Source organism: Chelonus insularis, unplaced genomic scaffold (genome assembly GCF_013357705.1).
Source record: "Chelonus insularis isolate UGA/USDA-ARS -01 unplaced genomic scaffold, ASM1335770v1 scaffold_362_pilon, whole genome shotgun sequence".
NCBI lineage: Eukaryota > Metazoa > Arthropoda > Insecta > Hymenoptera > Braconidae > Chelonus > Chelonus insularis.
Window position 1 is genome coordinate 254,703 of NW_023276793.1, and position 24,312 is coordinate 279,014.

Below are 24,312 nucleotides of genomic sequence, written 5' to 3' on the forward strand. Positions count from 1 at the left end.
TGATAAAAAATATTTAAATACTTCAAAAATGTGTAAAAATTAATAATAAGTGTATTGAAAGAAAGAAGAGTCAAGTGTTATTTGAATAACAAAAATAAATTGCAAATTAATTTCAATAATATTATTGATAATAAAATAAAAGTATTATAATGAATTGTTGTAGCAATGGATAAATTAAATAGAAAAAATGAACAAAGAGGCGCCTGTATGGGTGCTATGCTATTAAAAATTGTTATAAAATTATCATAAGTTATAATTGAGTATATTTAAATAAAAATAAATAAAAGTAATAAAAAGAAAAACGATTGATAGTGTCATTGTGTGCTTGAATGACAATTGAATTCTCTACAACTTTTACATCGATATATTTTTACTAAATAATCATCGAGACACATATTAGAGGTGTTTGTTTATGTATACGAAATAGTAATAAAATGATTAAAAAAATAATAATAATATTTTTAACAATATTGGGAGGATTGAATTTACGACCACCACAATCAAGAACAGCATGGATTGCTTTAGCAACAACAACTACGAGTCATAATAGTAACGGCGGCGTCGGAAGTAGTTGCAATGCATGTAAAATGCATGAAGAAATTCGTGCTCTCAATTTGGAAGCAATTAAAGAGCAAATTCTCAATAAACTTGGTCTTAAACAGGCGCCAAATATGACAGGACGAGCTTTGCCTAAAATTCCACCGATTTCTAAGCTGATGGACATGTATGGAATGCAGGCAGATCAACCCCAAATGCAACAGCAGTCGATTGAGCCTGGTCTCACTCATCACGAAGAAGTTGATGAATATTCAGCTAAAACTGAAAGTGTTTTTGCTCTAGCTCATCCACGTACGTTATTTATTTTTATGCTTTTTCTTTTTACATTCCATCAATTGTCTTTTACCTTCACTTTTAAGCTTCATATCATTCATTTTGAATTCATCATCGATTGCTTCATTTATTACTTCATCAATCAAGTTAGCTAATTAGTCAAGTGTCATTTTCATTGTAATAGTAATTATTTGTTTAGTCAGATTTATGAGTGGTATTTCATGGTTATCATTATTTTACAGTTATAATGATGCTATTACTTGGTTGTTTGAAGATCAATTTATTTATTCATTCTATTTATCTATACAAAAATAAATATATTTATAATATTGTTCTATTGACTTTGTATAACGTTTTTTTAAAAATAATTTCGAAAAAATCATCAAAATTGTACTTATTTGTCTCAAAATGGTAAAAACAGTTTAAAAATGTTAAATTTTATTTTATTTTATTCTCTCGTATGTTTATTTGGGTATGTACTTTTGATAGATTGGCAATATTAACTGTTACAATTATGAGCATATTCAATTGTCGATGAGTGTTACAATGTATTTTCTTCGATATTATCGAAGTCACCTCGCGCGCCCGCGACTGTGATATCTTGCACGTCGTCATTTTCATCTCATTTTGTCCTCATAAATTTATGCTGCACTTTAAATTATTTTATTTTTATTTTCTTCATTTCATTAAACAGTGTATTATCGATAAAGACAGTTCAAAATTCGTCCAATTTTTTACATTAAAATCAGTCTTTATCAAATAATTATTTAATTAATAAACATAAATAGATATAATTTGCTAAATAATTCATTCATAAAAAAAAATGTATTTTATTTAATTTTTTCAATTAGTAAAATTTTTTGATTTCATTTGAACATTTAATCAAATTTTTGAAAATAATCGATTATCAAACATACAATGAATAAATGTATGTATGACCCCGAAGAATTAAGTATGTGATAATCGTGTTTATCATTAAGTTGTCGACTTTAATTCTAATTTTATCCCGAGGAAAATTTTTTTTTTTTTCTTCATCGAGATATCGAAAAAGTTAAAAATCTTTTTATAAAAGAGTATTTATTTGAGGATATAAATGAACAAATGTATCAAGTGATATGTATTCATGTGAAGTAGATATTGAATAAATGAAAATAATTAAAAAATTTGGCCAACCCACGAAAAAAGATTAATCAAAAAATAAGTGGAGAAATTTGTCAAGTGTTGACCTCACGTGTGTCTATGATGATGACTAATATAAATTTCACGTGCGACCAGCCCGCGCCGCGGCATACGTTCCTAGTGTGCGCGCGACACTGCGTGAAGGTCATGGCCGCGGTGTACAACCTAGGTCAGTGCAGGCGCCCATTATGTCTCATTAGTAACGTCAGGAGACGATTACTCTATAACCTATTGTATGCATGTGCTACATTCTACTGTCTGCACCAAAACTCATCATATCTCCATCAATTAGATGATTGTATCAACGTCTTTTACCTTTTTCTTCCGACTTTTTATTTTTTATTAAGATATGTCCCTTTCAGTAAATACAAAATCATTCTTCTTGTTCGGTTTTTTTATCTACTAATGCAATTAAAAAATTTTTTTTATCTAGAAAATAACCTCAAAAGCTATTAGATCAATTATTATTATTTCTTATTAATTCAATCAATCAACAGTTACAAGATATTGAGTAAAAACAAGTGAATAAAATCTATATTATCGTGATAAAATTGGTGAATCTATTTGGCAAAACTGGTACTTAATTGGTAGAAAAAGATTGAGCAGTGAAAAAACAAAAATGAAATAATTTATTTAAGAGTTTTTGGTCTTTATACAGGCGTTCGCAAAACCTAATAGAAGTGAATTAAACAGGACAATTTAGTATATACACTAAACACGCAAAGGGAGAATCTTATATTAACAGTGCAGCCCTCAAAACTGCAGACACACACTCTTACTTATACCTTCCATTATTAAATTTACTCGCTTCTCCAATTTTCTCCAACAACCGGGCGAAACCTTCCATTTTCAAGATGATTATAGACGCACGCGCACGAGCTACATGCAAATTACGACAATTTTACACCGTAAATTGAAGAGAAAAAAAAATACATATAACGAGCTATTTGATGCTTTATATGAATTTTAACCATCAATATTTAATCAAATGATGAAATTTTCATTTTATTCACATAAAATTTTATGATTTATGGAAATTTACTGGATACATCAATTTTTATTGGTTAGTTTATTTCACAAGCATCCGATTATTCTATTTCATTATTTTTAATTTTTTTTTTTTCATCATGAAATATACTTAAGGTGGGATGATAAATCATATAAGGTATTTTAGAAAAGTTTCCGCGATCGAGATCTGCACATCTTAGCAGTCGCAAAGGCCAAGTAATAAGAAAAAAACGCGTAACGGTACGATTTGATGCCAGCCACGATGGCTTTTACCCTTCATGGAAGCGTACGGTTAACCACATTTATATAGTCTTCGTCGACCTCGCAAAATGTTCAGAATTTAATTAAAAGGTACGTAAAAGTACACTGAGATACTCGAGAAAGCTGATTTTAATTATCAACTATTTAAAAATATGGTTTTCATTGTTTTTTTACTTTATTCAATATATACGCTTTCCATCATCATCTATTACTTATTAATATATAAATTGTATAAGTATTAAATATTATTATTTAATCTCATACAAATGGAAAACTTAGTTATCAGAAGTTCTTACAAATTAATAAATGAAGTTATCTTCATTCAACTAAGTACAGATTAGAATTATCAATGTAGAATTTAGGATGTTGAATTTTCAACAGAACATTTATTAAAGCTTTAATGAGTAATTTTACTCCTATATTTTGCACCCGCAGCTATTTCATCATTTAATTTCATGATAACCTCTCAAGATAACAAGATACCCATATAATATTAAAATTATCACATCATTTTCGTCCTATTAAAATTAATCATTTTGCAATTTTATAATTTTTTATTATATCATACAATAAATTAATCAAATTTGCATAATAAAATTCAAGCAATTGTCAATTGTTTACAAAGATTTCTTTTCAGCAAGAAAAATATTATTGTTTTTCTTTTCTTTTTTTTTTACAGATTCTGGTCAAAGACTGAGACATACCCATAATTTAGATATTTTGTATTTTAAATTTTCTGATAAAATAATGCAACATCGAGTGACAACAGCCAAGTTGTCTTTGTGGATTTGGGAAATTACTGACAATAATTCAACAAATACCAACAGTAATAATGATAATAGTAATATTAATAGGAGTAATAATCATAATAATAGCAATACAAAGATACAAAAGAAATCAAATGATACAAAAAGCATAGAAACTTCAACGACAAGAGAACATCATCATCTTCATCATCACCACCATCACCATCATCATCATCATCATCATCATCATTACCATAACTATCACTCCAATTATCATTATCGTAAAGAAGCTGAGAAGGACAAAGGTTTAATAACAATAATATTACATCGAGTTTTACGTGAAACAGAAGAGAATGGAACACCTTTATTGGGTCCACCATTAATAACAAAACATCTCAAACCACCTATACCATCTTCATCTACTGGAGAGCGTAATGGTATTTGGATTACTATAGAACTTGGTAGAATGGTATCAGAATGGTTTAAACATCCACGTGATAATCTTGGAGTAGCATTAAAAATCAGTAATGATGAAGCGGAAGAAAATGATGATGTTAGTAAAAGTATGGTGGATAATCATTTATGGAAAATTGAAATAGATTCAATGGCTGAACATGCACCGTATCTTGAAATTCAAACACAGGAGCCAGAATCAAAAAGAAGTGGAAGAGTTAAGAGAAATGTTGGCCTTAATTGTGATGAAGCAAGCCAGGAAACTAGATGTTGTCGATATAAGTTAACTGTTGATTTTGAAAAATTTGGATGGGATTGGATAATAGCTCCTAAAAAGTAAATTGTTTTCTATAAGTAATTTTATTTTAATTTTCATATTTTAATTCAATAATATAAACGTTTCATTTATTTATGAAAATTAATTACAAGTAAAATCTATATGAAAGAATAAAAATTAGATAAAAAAAATAGTGTATAAAATCATATAGAGTAGTTGGAGTATTAAATATTATTTTGAAATATTTATTATCCTCTTATAAACGATTGTAAATGAATATTTAATGTCATTATATGGTCATTTTGTTACAGATACGATGCAAATTATTGTTCTGGTGATTGTCCAATGGCATTTCTTCCGGCGTATCCCAACACCCACATAGTGAGTTTAGCAGAACCACCAAATAACACTGGTCCATGTTGTGCTCCTAGAAAACTTTCGGAAATTACGATGCTTTATTTTGATAATGAGTATCAAATTGTATTTTCTCGTTTACCAGGAATGGTTGTAGAACGTTGTGGTTGTTCATAATTTATTTGGAGCGTAAAAAAATTTTAAATGTGAAGTAAAAGCATAAAAACAATAATGGAATTAGCATTTAAAAAATGTGTCATAAGAATATCGAATTTTGAAGTTTGAGATTTATTTGCAATTATTTTTGTTTTATTTTGATCTGTTATTGTTTAACGTTACATAAAAAAAGTAATTACTATTTTATATCAAAAGCATAAAAAATTATCTTTTAGCACGTGATATTAGAAAATTAATGAAATTGAGTACGTTTTTCGATAACTCGTGCAAATTTGTATATGTAAAAGTGTATATTAATATTTAAAAAATTGTACTCCACAGCATTAGATTCATTTTTATTTATTTATCATAGACAAATTCATTTAATATCATTAATTAATTATTAATATTTTAATTATTATTATTGTTAATTATAATAATGATAATAATAATTTAAAATCTTTATCATTATTATTTTGCTATTATTATTTATATCAAAAAACAAGAAAAAAAATTAGTTAATTTTTTACAGCTTTATTCATAATTAATTTTTTCATAATACATTATTTTACATTTATTGACTCAAGTGCCTTATGTCTATATATTAATAATGAAAATTAAAAACATGAATTATTCTAATTATTAATTAGTAATAAAAATAGATGAAAATTTATTAGTTTTTTTAAAATAAAATCTAAAAAACGTGTTTTTGCATTTCAATTTCATATATTTATATGATAAATTGAATTGAATGTAGCAAGTGTGTATTATTATAGAAAAAAGTTTAACATTATAGATAAAATTTTTGTTAATGAGTCAATTTTGATAGTTTTTATAATTACTCTCTAACAATATTATCTGAATGTTAATTTTGATATTGGCATTAATAATTTTTATCAAAGAATAATTATCTCATAATTACGTATACAATTAATATTTTTATTACGTTTATAATAATATAATTATTAGAATTACTAATATTATTAATACTATTATGTATAGGCAATATTACGCTTTATGTAAGTATGTGTGAATTCAATTCACAAACGAAAAACCTAGACTGAATGAATTTTATCAATTTTACTATAATGTATACATGATTTAAGTGATTCTTTGAGTGTATACATATATAATATATGTCATTGTAAAACAAATACACTATTAACTTTTAGTGAATAATTATTATGTAAACAAAACAAAAAAATTATTGATTTATTTTTGATCTTTAATCCCATTTAATTCATCAGTATGAAATTTTCAAGAAATAATAGATAGTGAACAAAAGTGGTGTCCTCATAACTACAAAATTATTCTAAAAATACTACATAATAAAACATTTTTACATGGTAAAATAACTTTTTTTTATCAACTTCAAAATAACATTCTTGTCGTACTGTGTTTCAAGCAGTGCAAATAATCTACGGGCTATTAAAAATATCATTGCTCCTGCGACATTGGAATAATCTTCTTTATTGACCCCGATTAAAAATTTACGTTGCAATTTTTTTTGTTCTTTTATTATATACTGTAAAAAATTATATACATATATACATATATATATATATATATATATATATATATATTTATTATAATATCACATATGTTGAATCATAAATTGATACTAAACGATCTGAGAAATACAAACAAATTTGTGCAGAAACATGTTCCATCATTTAACTCTTAATTGAGCAATCAATCCTTTCATTGACACGAATACTCTGCGTCATTATTATCTGTTCGATGACTTCGTTTGTTCAACAATGAAAATTCAAATTCAAAAATCCGTGTAAAATGGACAATAAACAATAAACTGAGTGTATTTCAAAACTGACGTCATGTTTGTCATTAAAAGCCCGAATAACAGATTACTTTTAATCACGTAGTATATGAGAAACAAAGAATATCATTACCGGTTGTTTTTCGATCTTAGTAATTATTATTTTTAAAAGTAAAAACAAAAAGTCATAAATAATTATCGTAAAGTAAATGGAAAGTGATGAAATGAGTGCTACCATCAGGATAAAAAGTTATTTTTATACCAAAGGGAATATGGAATTAACCTGGGGTCATTTGGGGTTACATTCTAGTTTGTCGATGTAACTTGGTGTGTTACCTGATGCCCCCCTTTATCTTTTTACCACATAAGGCTGCATCGCACGCATTTTACTGAAAAAAAATTGCGCACTCACGACAATGGGTATCCGTAGTATGATGTGACTTGCCTTATGGGGCTTAAAAGAAGCCATAGAAATTTTTTAGCAACCCCATGATCTGTTTTCTCAGGTACACATTAGAAAAAAAAACCATACTTTAATCATAAATTATCGAAAACTTTAATCCAAGTGTATTTAATATTTTTTTATCAGAAAATTTTCACTAATTGTTTCTTTTTTCTTTTTGACATATGTTGTTATATAAAACTTAATATAATACTCGATTGTTATATTTAATTTTGGTTTAATTTGATATTAATCATAATGGAGAATTTTTTAATAGAAAGAAACTGAATATCGTGTTGTATTAAATTTGCGTGTTTTAGGGATATAAAAGTAAATGTCTTAGTCATAACCCAAACGTTTTTTGCCTTCTAGGAAGAAGAATATTTGGTCGATCAGCAATTAACAGTCGAGACGACAGCCAGACGACCAATAATGATCGCATCAATTTAAATTAATGTACTCAGACACGCCGCACTGCAACAAAACTTTTCTCTTGTCTCTCTGCTTTGCTTTGCTTCGTTCTTTTTTTATATATTTTTTTATTGATTATATTAGCATACTTAGTCATATACCGATAATATATTATGAATAATTACATGATATATATTGAATAAAGTATCGAGATTGTTATATAAAGATTGTATTTGTAAGTATATACATCCCTGTAAATGTGATGAGATATAAGGATTAATGGATCATCATTAATTGTCGTAATTATATTTATATTAGTGTTTTAATAATTGAATAATGAAAAATTTGTAAAACTATCAGTTATGAACTAAGAAAGTATAATTTTCAGGAATAATATTCTACAAATACATTTTTAAATAGTCTAAGTAAATAAAAATATCAATTTATGAAAAATTTTCGAAAAAATACTTAAAATTATTCAAATCAAACATTCTTGATAAAATAGGAACGTTGTTGTGACATTGTTCAAATTATCGGTCGGTAATGTAGTAACCCGCTCGTGCAAGTGGAAAAATTCATCACTAACGCCATCTTCCGATATAATTGATGAAAACTAGTTTTGACAAATCAACTCTGTTGATAGCCAGTCAGTGACTTGGTGCCCAATGTGTTAATATCTGGTTTATATAAAATTGATTGTAAATAAATTTTATTTCTTTATCTGTTAAATAATTAATGTTCAATTATTGTCATTGTTGATATTTTTGATGTGGAAAATTAAATCTGTCATATTGATTCGTCGCATTTAATACTGAAAAATGCTTAAATGACTGAGCAGCTGTTAAGACATGATTGAATCACTGCCATATTTTTACTTTCATCGTAATAAATATTGAAATATCAAAGTATTTAAAATTTAAATCGATTTAGTGGAGTGTAAATAATTTTTTTAAAAAACAAAAATTCAAATAATGGACATTTTTACAGATTAAGTATGTACAACTATTTTTATCAATAATGTAATTATTATTATATTTTTTGATAATTAATCAATCTATCACATTAATTTTTTCAAGAAGTTTCATAGCTCACGAATAAATTAGATACTTTTCCTGGTGAAGTACTGAGAATTATAAAAATGAAGTCTGTTACAACTAACTCTGATCAAGCCAATTTTGGTCGTGATATGGCTAAGAAACTTGGGTTAGGTCCTGAAGTTAGAGAACTCAAATTTGGACCAACATTTACTTCAAATAATGACAGAAGCACTTCTCTCCATACAATTAAATGTAAGTTGATATCATATAGGTTATCTTAAATGATACAAAATTTTTCTACTCTTATCTAAAATATTTTTAAATATAAGTATTAAAAAAAAATAATAATTAAGTACTTCAAAAGCATGAGCATAATTTTCTTTAAAACCTATTATTCTCTTCGTCTTTAGAAAATCTAATAATTTTTTCCCTATTCATTTATACTTATATTTTTTTTATGTAGATGATTTCAAGCCTGCAAGTGTAGATGTTTCAAAAATGGCAACAGTTGATGTAGGTCCAAATAATACAATGACTGTAACCGTACCACATTTAGATGGTGCAGGAATTCCCCATACAGTTTTTAAAGGATCTCAACGTCCGTATAGTAAAGAATGTGTTCTAATAATAGATAGAACAACAGGAGAAATTACTCTAGAAAAGCTTTCATCCAATATACAAGTCAAAAAGACTAGAGTGGAAAAGTCTCAACCATCCTTATTGCATCCCACTAAAGAACCTGTGATGAATTCCACATCAAATAGGCCTAATACCCCAATAGATATGAAGCGAAGTTTTGCTTCAGGAAGATCTACTAGTAGAACTAAAGTTGTTACAAGTGGAAAGAAAAAAGAACCAACTGCCCAACTTCATCCGAAATCCCATCAACAATCAAGTCCCATGAGAGTGTCTCCTTATAGAAAGAGTCCTTCAAATCTGCCGTTACAAAGCAATAGGTAAAAAATCTACATAATTAATAAAAACAATTATGATTAATATTTGTTAACTAATCAAATTTATTTTTACAGTCTTCCTATGATTGGATCTGATGAAGAAGGACCTGTACCAGTAACTATGTCTCAACCTCCAGTAACAACTAAAACTATGAATTCAAATGACAGAAATTCAGTACCACAGACTTCTATACTATCATTAAAAAGTGAAGTTAGAGCACTTAGTGACTCTAGTTCCAGTAGTTCAAGCTCCGATAGCTCTGATAGTGATTCTGAGCCAGAAATACCTATAGCACCTGTCACTAATGGTAAGTTTTATGTTAGGACTGATCAATTGCAAGTACATATTAAATATAAAAAAATTTTTAATAAATCTAATAAAAACTATTAAACATTATTTCTTAATTATTCAATATAAATTACAGGTCATACAAATGGAACATCATCACCTTCATTAATGAGCATGCCAAATAACCTATTAAATGATGATCTTCAATTATCTGAATCTGAGTCTGATTGATGTAGGTAAAAAGGTAAATATAATTACTTTTGATATTTTTGTGATATTTTCATCTCAATTTGAAAAAAACAGAGAAAAATATCCGTATAAATATTCAATATTAAATGAATTGTACAATTAAAAATTGTTATATATAAATTACAAAATTGTAGATAATAATTTCGATTATAAAGAATTCTTTTTAACATGTTTTTATTTTTGGATTTAGTAGATTTTTGTCAATATTTGTATTAAAGCTAATTGCAATAATACATAATTCATGTAATTTGTTATTTAAATTGTTTGATTAAGGTTTACGGGGTCTTTCGTAATAGGTGTTCATTGTAATATGTAAAACATTATTTGATAATAGTAATTGTAAAAATAACAAAAGTTTATATTAATTATATTAATAATCATAATTATAAACGTTAATAATTTATAAAATAAATTTAATCATACGAATGTAGAAATTTCTTGCCAAGTAAAAAATCATCAAAAATCGTAAATAGCTAATTTATTTTTCCAGCTTCTTTAAAAAAATAAGTTTAATTTAAACAAATTAAAAAAATCTTTAAATTTATTGATAGTTCTCGTAACTAATGTACAATTGAATACAATTATGGTAATAAAATATTTTTACTTCATAATTTTTATATAAAGATTATAACATAATTAATTAATAATACTACTTTGTTCATATTTTGTGAAAAATGAAACAGCAACAACCATAAAAATTCAAAAATTTCATCTTATTCTACTGTATTCTTGTATAAGTTTAGCTAATTGTCCTCTATGACCAAGCTGCAAATTCATTTGACTGTAACAACTACTTTTTGCTGTTTCGCTAAGCATTCCAGAACAGTTTTGTTTATTATAATATATTTTCAAAGCTGGTTCTACCGCTCTGAAGACGTGTAAATCACTATAAATTACAAAAAGTTCAAATATTGACTCAACAAAATTATTTTTTGATATTTTTATTATATCCGGTAAATCTTTATCCGTATTTATTATGGGAATCTCTTTGGCACTTTGTTTTCTAACTGCTCGATAATCTTTTAAATAAAATGAAATACTTTCGTAATTTAAATTATCATAGCGGCCATGATGATGAGTCAAGTCTACTTTCGTAGACTTGGGATTGTCTAAAGAAATAATGTCAGGATGAAATGTACTAAATGGAATTGGACTGAATATTTGCCATTGACTTATTGTATTCATTCTAACCTGGTAAAAGAAAAAAAATTGTATACCTAGATACAGAGAAAAAAAGGATAAAAAAATAATATTTTTACTTACTCGATTTAAATATTCTGTTTTAAGTTCCATATGAGTTTGAACAAACAATATCAAACTTTCTGATGAAAATTTTTTAACAATTAGATCTGCAATAGCTATTCTTAATATTGGATCAGATTCTTCAATTGAAGTTAGACTAGGAGGTAACTGCACTGAAAGCCAGGCAATTTTCGATTGCTCTTTTTTATACTTTTCTGTTAAACTTAATACTCGAAGCTTTACTTTTTTATAAATATCATCATCTCCTTTTGAAGGAGAATTAGCATTATATAAAAATACCTAAAAAGTAATAAAATTATATGAAGAAATTGAAAAAAAGTTTATAATTATTCAGTGTCTATAAATAATAACTCACCAACATAAGTGTAGTTTTGTCGTTCTTTTCCAGACAAATATTTGTATAATTTTCTATAAATTCCATAACTTGATCAGTCTTCCATGAAGTAACAATTAAAATCATATTTACTCTTGTATTTTCTGTAACATAAGGCACTGGGAGTAGTTTAACCTTCCCTAAAGGCTTTGATACTTCAAATCGTTTAGTTATTTTTTTCCCAATTTTTGTGTTAATTAGACTCAAGTCTAAAATATAATCCATTCCTCTTGAAGCATCGAACTTAATGTATCCATTAATCAATCGATCGAATTTCAATTCATGTTCATATTCTTTTATGAGTTTTCTTTTTGTAATTTCAATTATTCGATGTACATCAAAACGTTGACTTCCAATTAATTCTTTGGTATTTTCAAAGTCAGTAGGCAGTAATATGTGCGTTTCATTAAAATAATTCCAACGTAATAAATCAAATCTTCCAGGAGCTTTATTTCCAGGTCCATTACCAATTGGCCATGAAGTCAAATTATTTTTATGAATGTTCTCATTTTTATTGCCATAAATACTATAAAAAATATTTTTATCACCACTGTCATCATATTTTCTATAGTGTGCTGGTTCCAAATGTATAGTAGATAAAATTTCCTTTCTTATTCCTTCTATAGCTTTATCAGTATTTCGTAAATTAATTGCAGCAAAATATGCATTCAAATAATATACAATCTTATAATTTGGTATGGGAAATATTGATATGGCCTTATTTACATTTTCATGCTCTCTTAGGAAATTTGAAAAATTTTCATAAAAATCAAAATCTAAAGGCAATTTTTCAGAATGAAAATTTTTACCTTCAACCTGATTCTGACATGACATTTTAGTCGTGTGTGTAATACAACGGCCTAAATTTATATCATCTGATTCAGAATAAATGTTATTAACACACCAGTCTAGATTTTTTTTCAATTTTTGTAAAATTGAATTACTAATTAGTATTCCACCTTCTAATGAACAATAGTCAGACTCTATGGATGATCCTACATAAATATCTTTGTTAGCACTGGTACTGTCAACAAAATCTAATAAATTACGAGCATTAATGTAGCTAGTGTCTTTAACAATAAAATAATAATCATAATCCTCCAAATAATTGTCAGTAATATATTTAATTACATGAAATGGTTTGAGAATTGAACGAGTATCAGTGAAACCAACAATTCCAGAAAGAGATACATTTGGTTTTTTTGATCCTTCATTAACACTAATGAAATATCGTATTTTTTCTATCATACGGCCAATTGTTTTATTAAATGCTACTCCTCGACTATGAAGATATTCTGAAGATGTTAGCACTCCAACGAATAATTTTTCTCTAATTCCTAATTCTGTATAGTAATATCTTGGCCTTATAAAAGCCTTTAAATTTTTTTCCAATTGATTTGGTTTAAGATTAATATTAATTTTTGGAGCATACTCATCAACTGTGCTTGGTTGATCATTTGTCGTTAGTGAAAATTTATACCAAGAGGATTCAATATTATTAAAATCTTCTTGAAAATTAGTTATCCGATAAAATAATAAGCTCACACATAATCCTATCAACATACCAATTATAAATCCGTTATTACGGCGATAAGCACAGTATATTTTTGATAAATTCCTCATAGTTGAAATAATATATTATTTTCACAATTAACTATTAATTAAACTTTTCAAAATTTTACTTTATTGATAAACTAGTTGAATGCCACATGATGGCTCAAATTAAATAAATGCTCATGATATAGTCGCGTAATGAAATCCCCTGAAAGGTTACAATGTATACATTATAGACAGAGAAGAAGACGAGAGAAAGAGAGAGAGAGAAGAGAGATAAAGTTCACATTCATTCCTGATAATATAACCTCTACGACTATTTCCGCTGAAGATATGAACCAGAGAGGACTTCTCTCTGTATGAACACTGCTAAGCCTCCAACTCTGACAGAAGATGATAATTCATTAAAAAAAATACTTAAGATACTATTACATGCAAGAATGTTCTCAACTTTGTTTTATTGCATAAAAATTCTTAATTGTTAATTTATTCTTTTAGATATAAAATATTATTCCATTTTTCTTTTTCGAAGAAACCTCATTCTGTTTTATTTAGAGCGAGCCACTGCTGAAAGTCTAACTTCTAAAATGTAGAATTAATTGACTATAGCATAATCGTCAACGCCCGTGTGTGTCAACTTTCTGAAACTCCTGAAAACAGTTTTTTTTACTATTTTGGCATTTATTGTTATCATCATTCCTTTAAAATAACCAAAACCATCTGCATTTTAAGGAAAATATTCCAAAACAGTTACAAATATGGTAAAGTAATTTAATTATTTTTTAATAAACTTTCAAAAATTACACACATGTGAACACTACTTATTAATATACTGCAATGAATAATAATTACAAATCACTATATAAAAATTAACTATTTTCAGGTATCATACTCGGAGGATCAATTGGCAGGTGAGTGAACAAATTCAAAATAAACTGCAAGTAGAATTGAATAAAATCAGATGGTGTTTTAACTTTCATCAGTATGTTATTGAGGTCAAGAATACCATTTTTACCATTTTAAGAGCATCGTTATTGAACTAAACCCCTCTTTTTTAATCATTTCACGTACTGAGGATAACCTTTTATAGGTAGAAATTTAGCAACATCTTGGTCTTAGTAAATGTATCCACTGTTTTATTTAATACCTTCAAAGAGTGTGTGTTTTTTTTTAAAATTTAAACAGCGTTGCTTTTAGTTGACGTTGAACTTTTGAAAACACTACTTCTCAAGTAAACTAATCAGTTGTTTTGCTTATTTGAAAAATTTACTGATTTTGATTTATTTCTTAACTTTGTTTCTTTTTTGTTCTTAAATTTTGATATAATGTATGGAATATATTATCAAGAAATTACTAATCGAATGCTTTCTTCTGTTGAGGGTATATCGTTTTACATTTTTATTTTAGTGGAGTAAATTGTGAAATGCTAATATTTGATTTTTTTTAGAGTTTCAAGAAGCTTTTCAATTATTTGACAGTCGTGGAGACGGTAAAATTCATGTGTCACAAATAGGTGATGCATTGAGAGCTTTGGGACAAAATCCCACTGAGTCAGACGTTAAAAAATTCACCTATCAGCATAAACCTGACGAGCGTATTAGTTTTGAAGTTTTTTTGCCAATCTATCAAACCATCAGTAAATCACGTACGTCTGATACTGCTGATGATTTTATTGAAGGTTTACGCCATTTCGATAAAGATGGAAATGGTATTATTTCTTCAGCTGAACTGAGACACCTGCTCACTACACTCGGTAATTATTAATTCCAAATCAAATATAATGATAATGTTTTTTATCTAATTACCTTCTAAAATTAGACTGTTTATGTGTTCTTGATAAATGACATTAGACTGTTTTAATAACTTTAATTTCATTAAATTGAAAATAAAATATTTAACTTTAAAATGTATTACAGTGAATAAGATAATATTTTTTTATTTTAAAATTTACAGGTGAGAAACTTAGTGATGAAGAAGTTGAACTTCTCTTAGCTGGCCATGAAGACTCACAAGGAAATATTAATTATGAAGAATTCGTCCGTCAAATTATGTCTGGATAAGAATTAAAAAAAAAAGTGATGAGCGCATTTAAAATTATACATATAGAAGCACAATAAGCCTCATAGAAGTTCATACTACTTAATTTAAAACATTATTCCATTGTATGCAATTGTACTTCATTCCCTAAAATGTGAGTGATTTAGTTTTTAGCATAGAAATGAAATTTCATGTAAAAATTAAAGACAAAAAATCTATAGCAAAACTCGTTAAGTATAAATATGAAATTTTTTTCCATTGGCATTTTAATTAATTTAATTGGATAAATTTTTATTGATATTTAAAAGATTGAAAAATGTTATATTTATTATTCTATCAATCCAATTAAGCTACTTTTGTAATTTCTAATAAAAAATATTTGCATGTAAAATCCTGTTAATAAATAAAAAAAATCTAGACTATTTTATTACTATACAGAAATCGTTTCACTTAATAATGATTCATCATGTGATTTTGATGACATGGCATGACGTCAATGATTCAAGGAGTCTTATTTAACGGAAAAAAATGGAAAAATGAACCAACACAACATGCGCAAAAGACAAAGTTATTTACTGCTTTAGCTCCAATATCCTGACAAGTATTTTAACCTTTTTTAATCAGATACGATATATAGAATGCACGCAGTTCATAAAAAAGCTTTATGTATGTGTTTGTGATATACACATGTATAAAAGTAAAAAGAATTAACTAATCATCAACGTCTCCTCCATTTTGATCGACATAGATCTGCGTAGTAGTAAAAAAAAAAGAGTAGTGGTATGCTAAGAATATATGAAAATCTACAGTTTATTCATCATCTCTAGTCGCATACTTGATCTAGAGCGTGAGGCAATAATAGAAAGTGAGAAAAATAACGAAATAAATATTAAGCATTGATAACGATAAATATTAAATATAATTCATTATTTTATTTTTTATTTTAGCTTGTGTTCAAAGGTTGTTTTTGTGCTTCGTGCAGTCAAGTAACGTCAAAAGTTATTTAAACGTCGCCAAGATTTCACGAAAAAAAAAGTATGAGTATAAGTTCTAATTTTTCGTTAATTAATTGGGAAAGTAATAAAGACGAAATAATGCCAAGTTTAATTTCAAGTAATTGGTAAGTAAATATTTCTGTAACCTGTTTAGTCTAACTATATTCAAAATAATTTCGATCTGTAACTACGTTTTGCTTCAAACACGCCATCTTGTATTTATTCATGACTGTTTTCAGTACGTTTATTCTTAAAGTAACTTTACATTTGTTTTCTTTCACTTATATAGCTTATTGATGATTTATAAACAGAAAATTGTCCTTAATTGACGCTTATTTTTACAAACAAGTAAAAAAAATTTTATAAAACGTTTAGTTAGTAATGATTCGAGAAAATTATTTTTTTGTGAATTTTCAGTGAGTCTTCAACTAAAATTATGGAAGAAAGTCTCGAAGAGAACAATGGTCAGCAATACTATTCCATAACGCTGGGTGTGGGGCCTCTGTGGTGGTCCTGATGGGCCCCATGCCGCATTGTCTGTATCTGCAGTCAACACAGAGAGCCGCGGTGTGGGGATTAAGCAGAGTCAGCTCTCTGTGAGCTCACACATTGTATCAGTATGTTATCATGCTATCAATCTTATATTTGCGATTGTTTTATCGCATAAAATGCGTAATATTTTATTACCAACCATTTTTATAATAATACAGTATATGTTTTCTACCTAGGTTTTTTACACACATAATATTAATTTTAATAAATTTCAGGAAGAAGAATTATTAAAATCAATCAAAGCTAACGAATCACTTCGTATATTATTTACTCTCCATCTAACAGAAACAACTTCCGTTGAATGGGAAACCATAATATGGCGTGGTACACTTTACATTCGAGTTCCTAGTTGCCTTCTTCCTGAAGGTTCGAAGGAAGGCTTCGTTTCGCTACTTGAATATGCTGAAGAAACTTTACAATGCCAAAACGTTGTAATTTGTATTCGAAAAGATCGTGCGGATCGAGGTGAGATATTTTATGAGCTTTGAATTATCTTATATAAAATAATCAACGTAACAAAGTCCTTCACACCAATCCAAAGTAATAACATTACAATGATATATGAAAAATGAAATAGAGGTCAATGGCTGTTAAACAATTATACCACTATATTTTATTCTCTTCATCTACTTCTTCTTTACTCATCATAACTTTTTCCATACAAAATAATTTGCACATACGCAATGGAGTAATCTATTTTATTATTGCTATAAACAAACGAAGAAAAATATTACTAGCATCTTTTGATAATTTAATAATTATTATGAAATGTAGGTTATATTTTAATTACTATATAATTTTTTTCAGCTATGCTAGTCCGTACTTTCATGTTCCTGGGATTCACCGTTTTACCACCGAATCATTCTTTAGTACCACCAAATTGTGATTCGGGAAACCTTTATATGCTATATGCTGTGGAGTAATTGTCATTGGGTGTTCTCTCAAATTCATTATTAGTGAAGTTTCTAAGTAATCTAAATTATTTACCTACTATATAATCAAAGATGATAATGATTATTATTACAACAACGGATACTTAAGTTTTACTTTATCACTTAATCAGAAAAACGAATCAGAAGTAACTTATAATAATTTAAAACACAGAATGTAAGCTATAATTTTCATGTGGTGCTTTCCATTTGGTTTCATAGTTTCGTAGAATTGATAACGACATGTAAATAACTTTCTATTTTTATCTAATTACAGTTTTAATTTTTTTTTTGGATTATTTTATAGAATGTAGACAATTTGAGAGACTAGAACATGAAAAATTTTTAAACAAGATGAGATATGGCAAAAAATAGTCGCGAAACGTAGGTCTTAATAATAAGTTTACGTAATTAAATTCTTCTTATGATACATAAATAATAATTGTGACTCAATTGAAGCTCGCAGAAAGATAAAAGATAAAACTTGTGTATTTTTAAATGGCTTAAGCGATTCCAACGGTGCCTCTCGACTTAATTACCATCAGTAAGGACATCAAGCTATGTATATCTGGTGTCAGATCGCCCAAGTCATTTGGAACAGTTTATTAATATATAAATTCATTGTTAATCCGTGGCACATTGAAAATTACTCATCACCTGATAATACACTCGTATTATTATATAAGTATTATCAATAATAGTCGTTTCCAGAAAAAATAAATACATTTGATATTAAAAATGTTATTAAAATCAGTTTTATGCAGAGTAAATTGAAAAAAGATTTATTCAATAAAAATAATATTCTTAACTCTTTGAAAAATTAATGATTAAGCTTAAATCATTGGAACATATAACTCATTTCATTTATAATAATTAAGTTGAAATTTACCGAAATATTCAACTATAGAAATGATTTTGTTAAACTTCAGAAATTTCTTATATTTGAATGGCATAGTTTTTTAGACGTAAAGTATTCTTCTTCAACATTGTAATTTCTAATGGTTTGTTAAATGAATTCTTGAGAATTTAAGTATATCACTATTTACTTAGTTATATTTTTCATAGTGTGTGATAATGGATGTTATTATACGTTGAATTTTATTTGTTTGGACTTCTAAAGCCATTGTTATCACTGGAAAGTTAATTGAATAATCTTTTAATCACAATTTCTTTATCTATAATAATAATAATAACAACGTAATATTTGTTTTCAAGGTTGAATTAGAGTAATTTTTAATGGGTTAACACTAGAATTTAGGTATTAATAAATGCGATTTCTGTGTTGACTCACGCAGATACATTTAGAATAAAATAATAAAAAATACAAAAAAATTTCAAAAAACGATAGAAAAACAAAAAAAAGGAAGCAATAAATAAAACTTTTATGTTAGTAGAAACTTTGATTGTTCATGTAGTTAGTTGGAAAATTAATCGGCGGCATATTTTATATAAATTAAACTGATGCAGACACTATCTTAATTTAATGTATTAAAGATATCATCGAAATTGAATTTTTGAACTTATAGAAGAAATTGTTTAATTTTTTTTGTTGTAAAACATTTTTTGAAATATAGAAATTTCGAAACTATTATAATTACTATTATCATTATTATTACTTATTATTATCACTATTATATATAACATTACTTACAATCTTAAATCTGTATACTTACGTTTGAATTATGTGAAATATCTGTACGTCACATTAATAATTCATATACGGAGAATTATATGATTGCTAAATAAATAAATATATATATAAAATAAAAATACAAAATGATTTCACGGTTGTGTTTATTCAGTTATCGATTATTTATTTTTATTAACAAACTGCCACCTTACCCTGATATTACTAATAGAACACAATACGATGCATGTGCACAAATAATAAAATTTATTTTCATTATTTCGATAGTAATAGTAATAAATCAGATGACAAATAGACATTCTTTTGTAAATGAAGAAAAATAAAAAAATTGTAGAAAAATTCATTTAATTTTGAATGTACGAATTAATACAGCCTTTGTTTTATTTCATAATAATGGGTTTGAATGTGTTATAATGCATTTTTCGGCATGAGTCCTAAGCTATCTAACATTCCAGTGGTTTTACTCCCACGTACTGGATATGCAGTTGATTTATTACATTTTACCAAATGTGCCGCTGAAAACAAATATAATAATTTATTATTTATTTAATGATTTTCGGTAAATTATTCAATACTTTGATTCTTATGATGATTAAATATTAAAATTTATCGACAGTTAATATTATTCAAATAATTAAATATGTATTAATAATAATTACCCAATGAAACGCCATCAACAGTTGAATATCCACAAGAGCAACTCATTTTTTTGTCAAGTGGAATATTTACGAGAGGGGATGGAACAATTAAACTAGTCATCGGTCTTTCGTTATGAATCTGCTGTTGATGTTCTTTAAAAGCTCTCCAGCAACAAGTAATATAACTGCACTGTGTACATTTTTGTTCCCCAGGATAATGTTCTTGCTGTCCAATATCCTCTTCACATTCTGCACAAGATAAACTGTCAGAAGCATGTATTGTTAGTGGTCCTGTAGGCCATTTACTAAAATATTCATCTACTGGCAGGGATTCTGGTGTAGGACTGTTCACAATTAAACGTTTCAATTGATGTTGAGATTTTAAAATGGTGATATTTTTCTCAGATGTAACGTACGGTTGAAGTTGTGGGAAACCTATACATGACTGATGATATTTCTGTTGATGTATTTTCACAGCACTTTTTTGATTAAACCACAAACAACAACGTGGACATTTATTTCCTCTTCCTTGTTCACGTCTGACTACATGCCTTTGCATGTGTACTAAATAAGCGTAAACATTAGAACTATTTGGCTGACCATTGTCATTATACTTAAATAATTTTAAGCAATATGGACATTGAAGAGATTCTCCCATATCGTGAATTTTATAATAGTGATCAATAACATCTTTATGACTTGATGTCCTATACTCACAATAGCTACATACATATGGCATTTCAGACGGAAGATGAACAAAAGACATATGATTAGTTAAAAGTGAATCATTTCCAAATTTATGCTCACAAATGCCACAAACAACCATTACACCATCACCCTTACCAAAAGAACTATGAGTTTCATCAATGTGTGTCAGCATTTGATGTTGAGTAGAAAATGGTGTACAACAATATCGACACACATTTGATTTACTAGATGTTGGTCCAGATTGATCAGGAACTCTAGGAGGCACATGGCTAATCATATGCTGCATTACGTCAGTATTTGATTTCATTGTATGACAACACAAAAAACATTTGAAATTAATTGAACGTTTTTCTTCTTTAGCCACCAATAATGCATTGCCCTCAGCTGTAGCGTAATAAAATTCACTGAGTGAAACTCGGTCATTTTTATCATCTTTGGCTTTTAAATCTGGACTGATTCGTTTTACTTCAGGCTCTTCAGGAGTTAATGGTAAATTTCCTTTTTTTCGTTTCCGTTTGGGATACTGTTTCATTTGGAGCATTTCATTGACTGTGAGTAAAGGAACAGATGAAGATGAATCTGGAATACTTTGAGTATTTTCTTTAGTGGATGGTTGAGAAACACTATACGATGAACGATTTACATGTATTTCTTTCGTATAAGACCAATCGACAAATGGATTGGCGGCTATTTTTGCTAGACGATCAAGTAAGGAATCAGTTGAACGTAATTTCGTTTGCTCTGCAATATGAATTATAATATTGTTAAATGCACGTGCAGAAGTAGATCCGAACATTTCTCTCCAAACGAGTTCATCAAGAAATTGTTGAATCATTTGTCTACTCAAAAGACTTAAAGTATTCTGGAACATTCGAGGGACAATTTTACGTAAATAGTCCATTATTTGATAGTTGCTACGATTATTTCGAGAATTTAGATCACAAAATGAAGATTGAAAAACATTAGTAAATCCCATATCTATCAAAGTTCCTTTATCAACTGTAAAATCTGTAAGAATCCTAGAGTCTTTATGTACCCAATCTTGAAGTGGACTGAGTATATTAGTAAAACGTTTTTTTAATGAACGATCTGAATCATAAATTGGATCACAAGCTCTTAATCTTAATTGACCAGTATCTGCATTCAAAATTCCAATAACTTCAACTTTAACTTGACGCGTATTGCCATCGTGTGATGTAGTCCCGAGGCTGATTACTCCTACTTGAACATTACATCCTTTACCACCGATTAAATCACTTTTATCCCATACAGCTGCTGTACAAATACTTCTTAAATTGGTGTAAAAATTTTTTACGTATACATTCGAAACCTTAACCCATGAAACAATATTTTGTACGTTGGTCTGACAAGCCCAGTGATATACTAACTTAAGTAAAACGGATGGCGTATGTGGTGCTCCTTGAAAAATCGATCCTGAAAATACTGAAACAAACCGTTCTGGACAGCAATTTGATATCCAGACATATCCACCAGAATAAGGAAATGTTCCTGTGTCACTATACATTGCGAGTTTCAGTTTGGTCTGCACGCTCATATTACCCGGTCCATGTTGGTTGCAATATTGTTCTGACCGTACAAGTCCTTGTTGAATTAACCATTCGGCAAATCTTTGTGCAGAATACATCAATACACTTTTTACTTTCATATCTAAATCATTACGTTCTTGTGATGCAATTTGAGTAGTAATATTTTTTGTACTAAGAGCTGGACGAGCGAAAACAACCAAAGAAGGAAAAGTACGAGTTCCATTTATTTTATTTAGAGCTATCTCTCTTCCATCTGGTTGATTTTTCTTACCATCATCTTCGGTTGAATTTTTAGCATTTTTAATACCAACCGTAATTCCGCCAATACTTGTTTGTTCTGTGGGTCTAACTTTCAAATTAGTTACATGCTGTTGAACAGGTCTTGAAATAGAATGCAATTTAACATTGGTTAAAATTTGTGGATTATTTGAGGCCGATGAGACTACGACAGATGGAGGTGGTGCTAATTTATTTCGAACTCTTAAAGTAGGTGGTTGTATTGCTTCTTCAATAATTTCAGGTTGTTGAATTGGAAGAACTTTACTTCTCTTTAAAACCCTTCCATGCTGATTGTTTTCAGTCGTTGCTACAACTGTTTTTTGTGCTGTATTTACTGTTGTTGTACTTTGATTACCAGCAGATTGTGATTGCTGATTAACAGTGCCAAGAAGAACAGCAGTTCTTGAATCCATAACCAATTGTATATTACCCTGAGTTGTATTAGAATTATTTAATACGTTCAATTTAATTGGTTGAGTTTTTGCTTGACTTAAACTTAATTGATTAGACTTAACAATTGCTGGAGTTACATTAGGCAGTTTATACTGATAGGCGCTCACTCCACCAACTTGAGATATTAATTGAGCACCGTGTTCTTTTTTCATTTCTTCCAAACTTGCTATTACTCGATCATAATTTTCTTTTAATTTAGATCTTGCAATCAATTGAGCTTCACTTAATGGCTCATCTGAGCAATCTAAATTTAAGGTCATGTCTGCTGGTCTAGTCGTTATAATAGATCTTGTAATAAATCTTTCTTTTGTCATTTTTACACTGACTACAACAATAAGAAATTATTCTTTGTAAAAAATCATAATAATCAGTACGACACAGTAATATTTATGATTTTTATCATAAAAATGTCAGTTTTAATTCGTCTTACATGTATTATAGGTTATGATAATGGATTTTTATGCAACTTATAAATTTGTTTCCCGCCATATCATTGTAATAATGTCCTTATGTTATGTATGAAACATCAATTTTATTCTTTGTTTAATATTGGTTTCATGTTCACAAATAATAATAAATAAAATTTCTGATAAAAAAATAAATATTCTTGGATTAACAATTACCACAGACTTTTCTCCTCCCAAAAGTACTTACTATGTATACTAATGTAATCAAAAAAAATTTTCTATATTTTTGTTATGTTTAATCACCAATCAAATGAATAATTCTCATAAATAATATTTTAAATAATTTCAATCTTTAAGATTACAAAAAGATTGAATTTTAGTTGTGGTTTTGATCATTTATTTAAAGTTATAGTGTTGAATATATATTCTCTTTCAACGCAGTTTAGAGGTTATACGGAATGGTCGCGCGTATTCCAGACAACTCTCACGATTCGATGAAAGCGACG

The 24,312-nt window shown here is 27.8% G+C and overlaps 6 protein-coding genes across 9 annotated transcripts; 4 read left to right on the forward strand and 2 right to left on the reverse strand.

Annotated features, from left to right (window-relative positions):
• Nucleotides 1–158: 158 nt before the first annotated feature.
• On the forward strand, nt 159–5,400 carry myo (myoglianin). Its single transcript, XM_035094269.1, has 3 exons — nt 159–849; nt 3,959–4,814; nt 5,067–5,400. The coding sequence occupies exons 1-3, from the start codon at nt 435–437 to the stop codon at nt 5,284–5,286; spliced, it is 1,491 nt and encodes a 496-aa protein (XP_034950160.1). The 5' UTR covers nt 159–434; the 3' UTR covers nt 5,287–5,400.
• Nucleotides 5,401–8,532: 3,132 nt separating this feature from the next.
• On the forward strand, nt 8,533–10,513 carry Eaf (ELL-associated factor). Its single transcript, XM_035094221.1, has 5 exons — nt 8,533–8,887; nt 8,972–9,184; nt 9,396–9,888; nt 9,961–10,193; nt 10,311–10,513. The coding sequence occupies exons 2-5, from the start codon at nt 9,034–9,036 to the stop codon at nt 10,403–10,405; spliced, it is 972 nt and encodes a 323-aa protein (XP_034950112.1). The 5' UTR covers nt 8,533–8,887; nt 8,972–9,033; the 3' UTR covers nt 10,406–10,513.
• Nucleotides 10,514–10,979: 466 nt separating this feature from the next.
• Nucleotides 10,980–13,857, reverse strand: Chpf (Chondroitin polymerizing factor). Its single transcript, XM_035094168.1, has 3 exons — nt 12,042–13,857; nt 11,687–11,965; nt 10,980–11,614 (listed from the first exon to the last, which is right to left on the reverse strand). The coding sequence occupies exons 1-3, from the start codon at nt 13,680–13,682 to the stop codon at nt 11,132–11,134; spliced, it is 2,403 nt and encodes an 800-aa protein (XP_034950059.1). The 5' UTR covers nt 13,683–13,857; the 3' UTR covers nt 10,980–11,131.
• Nucleotides 13,858–14,212: 355 nt separating this feature from the next.
• Mlc-c (Myosin light chain cytoplasmic) lies at nt 14,213–15,679 on the forward strand. Of its 2 annotated transcripts, XM_035094170.1 has the most exons (4): nt 14,213–14,374; nt 14,497–14,524; nt 15,061–15,366; nt 15,567–15,679. In XM_035094170.1, the coding sequence occupies exons 1-4, from the start codon at nt 14,372–14,374 to the stop codon at nt 15,671–15,673; spliced, it is 444 nt and encodes a 147-aa protein (XP_034950061.1). In that variant the 5' UTR covers nt 14,213–14,371; the 3' UTR covers nt 15,674–15,679. The 2 variants fall into 2 exon arrangements, with proteins under 2 accessions (XP_034950061.1, XP_034950060.1); XM_035094169.1 differs by lacking the exons at nt 14,213–14,374; nt 14,497–14,524 and adding an exon at nt 14,804–14,993.
• Nucleotides 15,680–17,136: 1,457 nt separating this feature from the next.
• On the forward strand, nt 17,137–19,468 carry Oda (Ornithine decarboxylase antizyme; the record flags this gene model as incomplete). The annotated part of the gene is made up of 3 exons (XM_035094171.1): nt 17,137–17,262; nt 17,413–17,662; nt 18,005–19,468. Coding segments are annotated over 3 exons (492 nt in total), but the record flags the coding sequence as incomplete, so codon positions are not given.
• A 633-nt stretch (nt 19,469–20,101) lies between these two features.
• On the reverse strand, nt 20,102–24,307 carry LOC118073584 (relative of woc). Of its 3 annotated transcripts, none has more exons than XM_035094167.1 (3): nt 23,830–24,307; nt 20,434–23,724; nt 20,102–20,289 (listed from the first exon to the last, which is right to left on the reverse strand). In XM_035094167.1, the coding sequence occupies exons 2-3, from the start codon at nt 23,711–23,713 to the stop codon at nt 20,183–20,185; spliced, it is 3,387 nt and encodes a 1,128-aa protein (XP_034950058.1). In that variant the 5' UTR covers nt 23,714–23,724; nt 23,830–24,307; the 3' UTR covers nt 20,102–20,182. The 3 variants fall into 3 exon arrangements, with proteins under 3 accessions (XP_034950058.1, XP_034950057.1, XP_034950056.1); XM_035094166.1 differs by having other exon boundaries at nt 20,434–23,745; XM_035094165.1 differs by having other exon boundaries at nt 20,434–24,307.
• Between the last annotated feature and the right edge of the window lie 5 nt (nt 24,308–24,312).

Coding starts and splice junctions, on each gene's coding strand:
- Eaf (XM_035094221.1), top strand. CDS start 9,034: ATGAAGTCTGTTACAACTAACTCTGATCAAGCCAATTTTGGTCGTGAT. Junction 9,185..9,395: donor TTCTCTCCATACAATTAAAT/GTAAGTTGATAT, acceptor TTTTTTATGTAG/ATGATTTCAAGCCTGCAAGT. Junction 9,889..9,960: donor CTGCCGTTACAAAGCAATAG/GTAAAAAATCTA, acceptor TTATTTTTACAG/TCTTCCTATGATTGGATCTG.
- myo (XM_035094269.1), top strand. CDS start 435: ATGATTAAAAAAATAATAATAATATTTTTAACAATATTGGGAGGATTG. Junction 850..3,958: donor TTTTGCTCTAGCTCATCCAC/GTACGTTATTTA, acceptor TTTTTTTTACAG/ATTCTGGTCAAAGACTGAGA. Junction 4,815..5,066: donor TGGATAATAGCTCCTAAAAA/GTAAATTGTTTT, acceptor ATTTTGTTACAG/ATACGATGCAAATTATTGTT.
- LOC118073584 (XM_035094167.1), bottom strand. CDS start 23,713: ATGACAAAAGAAAGATTTATTACAAGATCTATTATAACGACTAGACCA. Junction 20,290..20,433: donor TGTTGATGGCGTTTCATTGG/GTAATTATTATT, acceptor ATTTGTTTTCAG/CGGCACATTTGGTAAAATGT.
- Chpf (XM_035094168.1), bottom strand. CDS start 13,682: ATGAGGAATTTATCAAAAATATACTGTGCTTATCGCCGTAATAACGGA. Junction 11,966..12,041: donor ACAAAACTACACTTATGTTG/GTGAGTTATTAT, acceptor ATTACTTTTTAG/GTATTTTTATATAATGCTAA. Junction 11,615..11,686: donor AAACAGAATATTTAAATCGA/GTAAGTAAAAAT, acceptor TTCTTTTACCAG/GTTAGAATGAATACAATAAG.
- Mlc-c (XM_035094169.1), top strand. CDS start 14,939: ATGTATGGAATATATTATCAAGAAATTACTAATCGAATGCTTTCTTCT. Junction 14,994..15,060: donor AATGCTTTCTTCTGTTGAGG/GTATATCGTTTT, acceptor GATTTTTTTTAG/AGTTTCAAGAAGCTTTTCAA. Junction 15,367..15,566: donor ACACCTGCTCACTACACTCG/GTAATTATTAAT, acceptor TAAAATTTACAG/GTGAGAAACTTAGTGATGAA.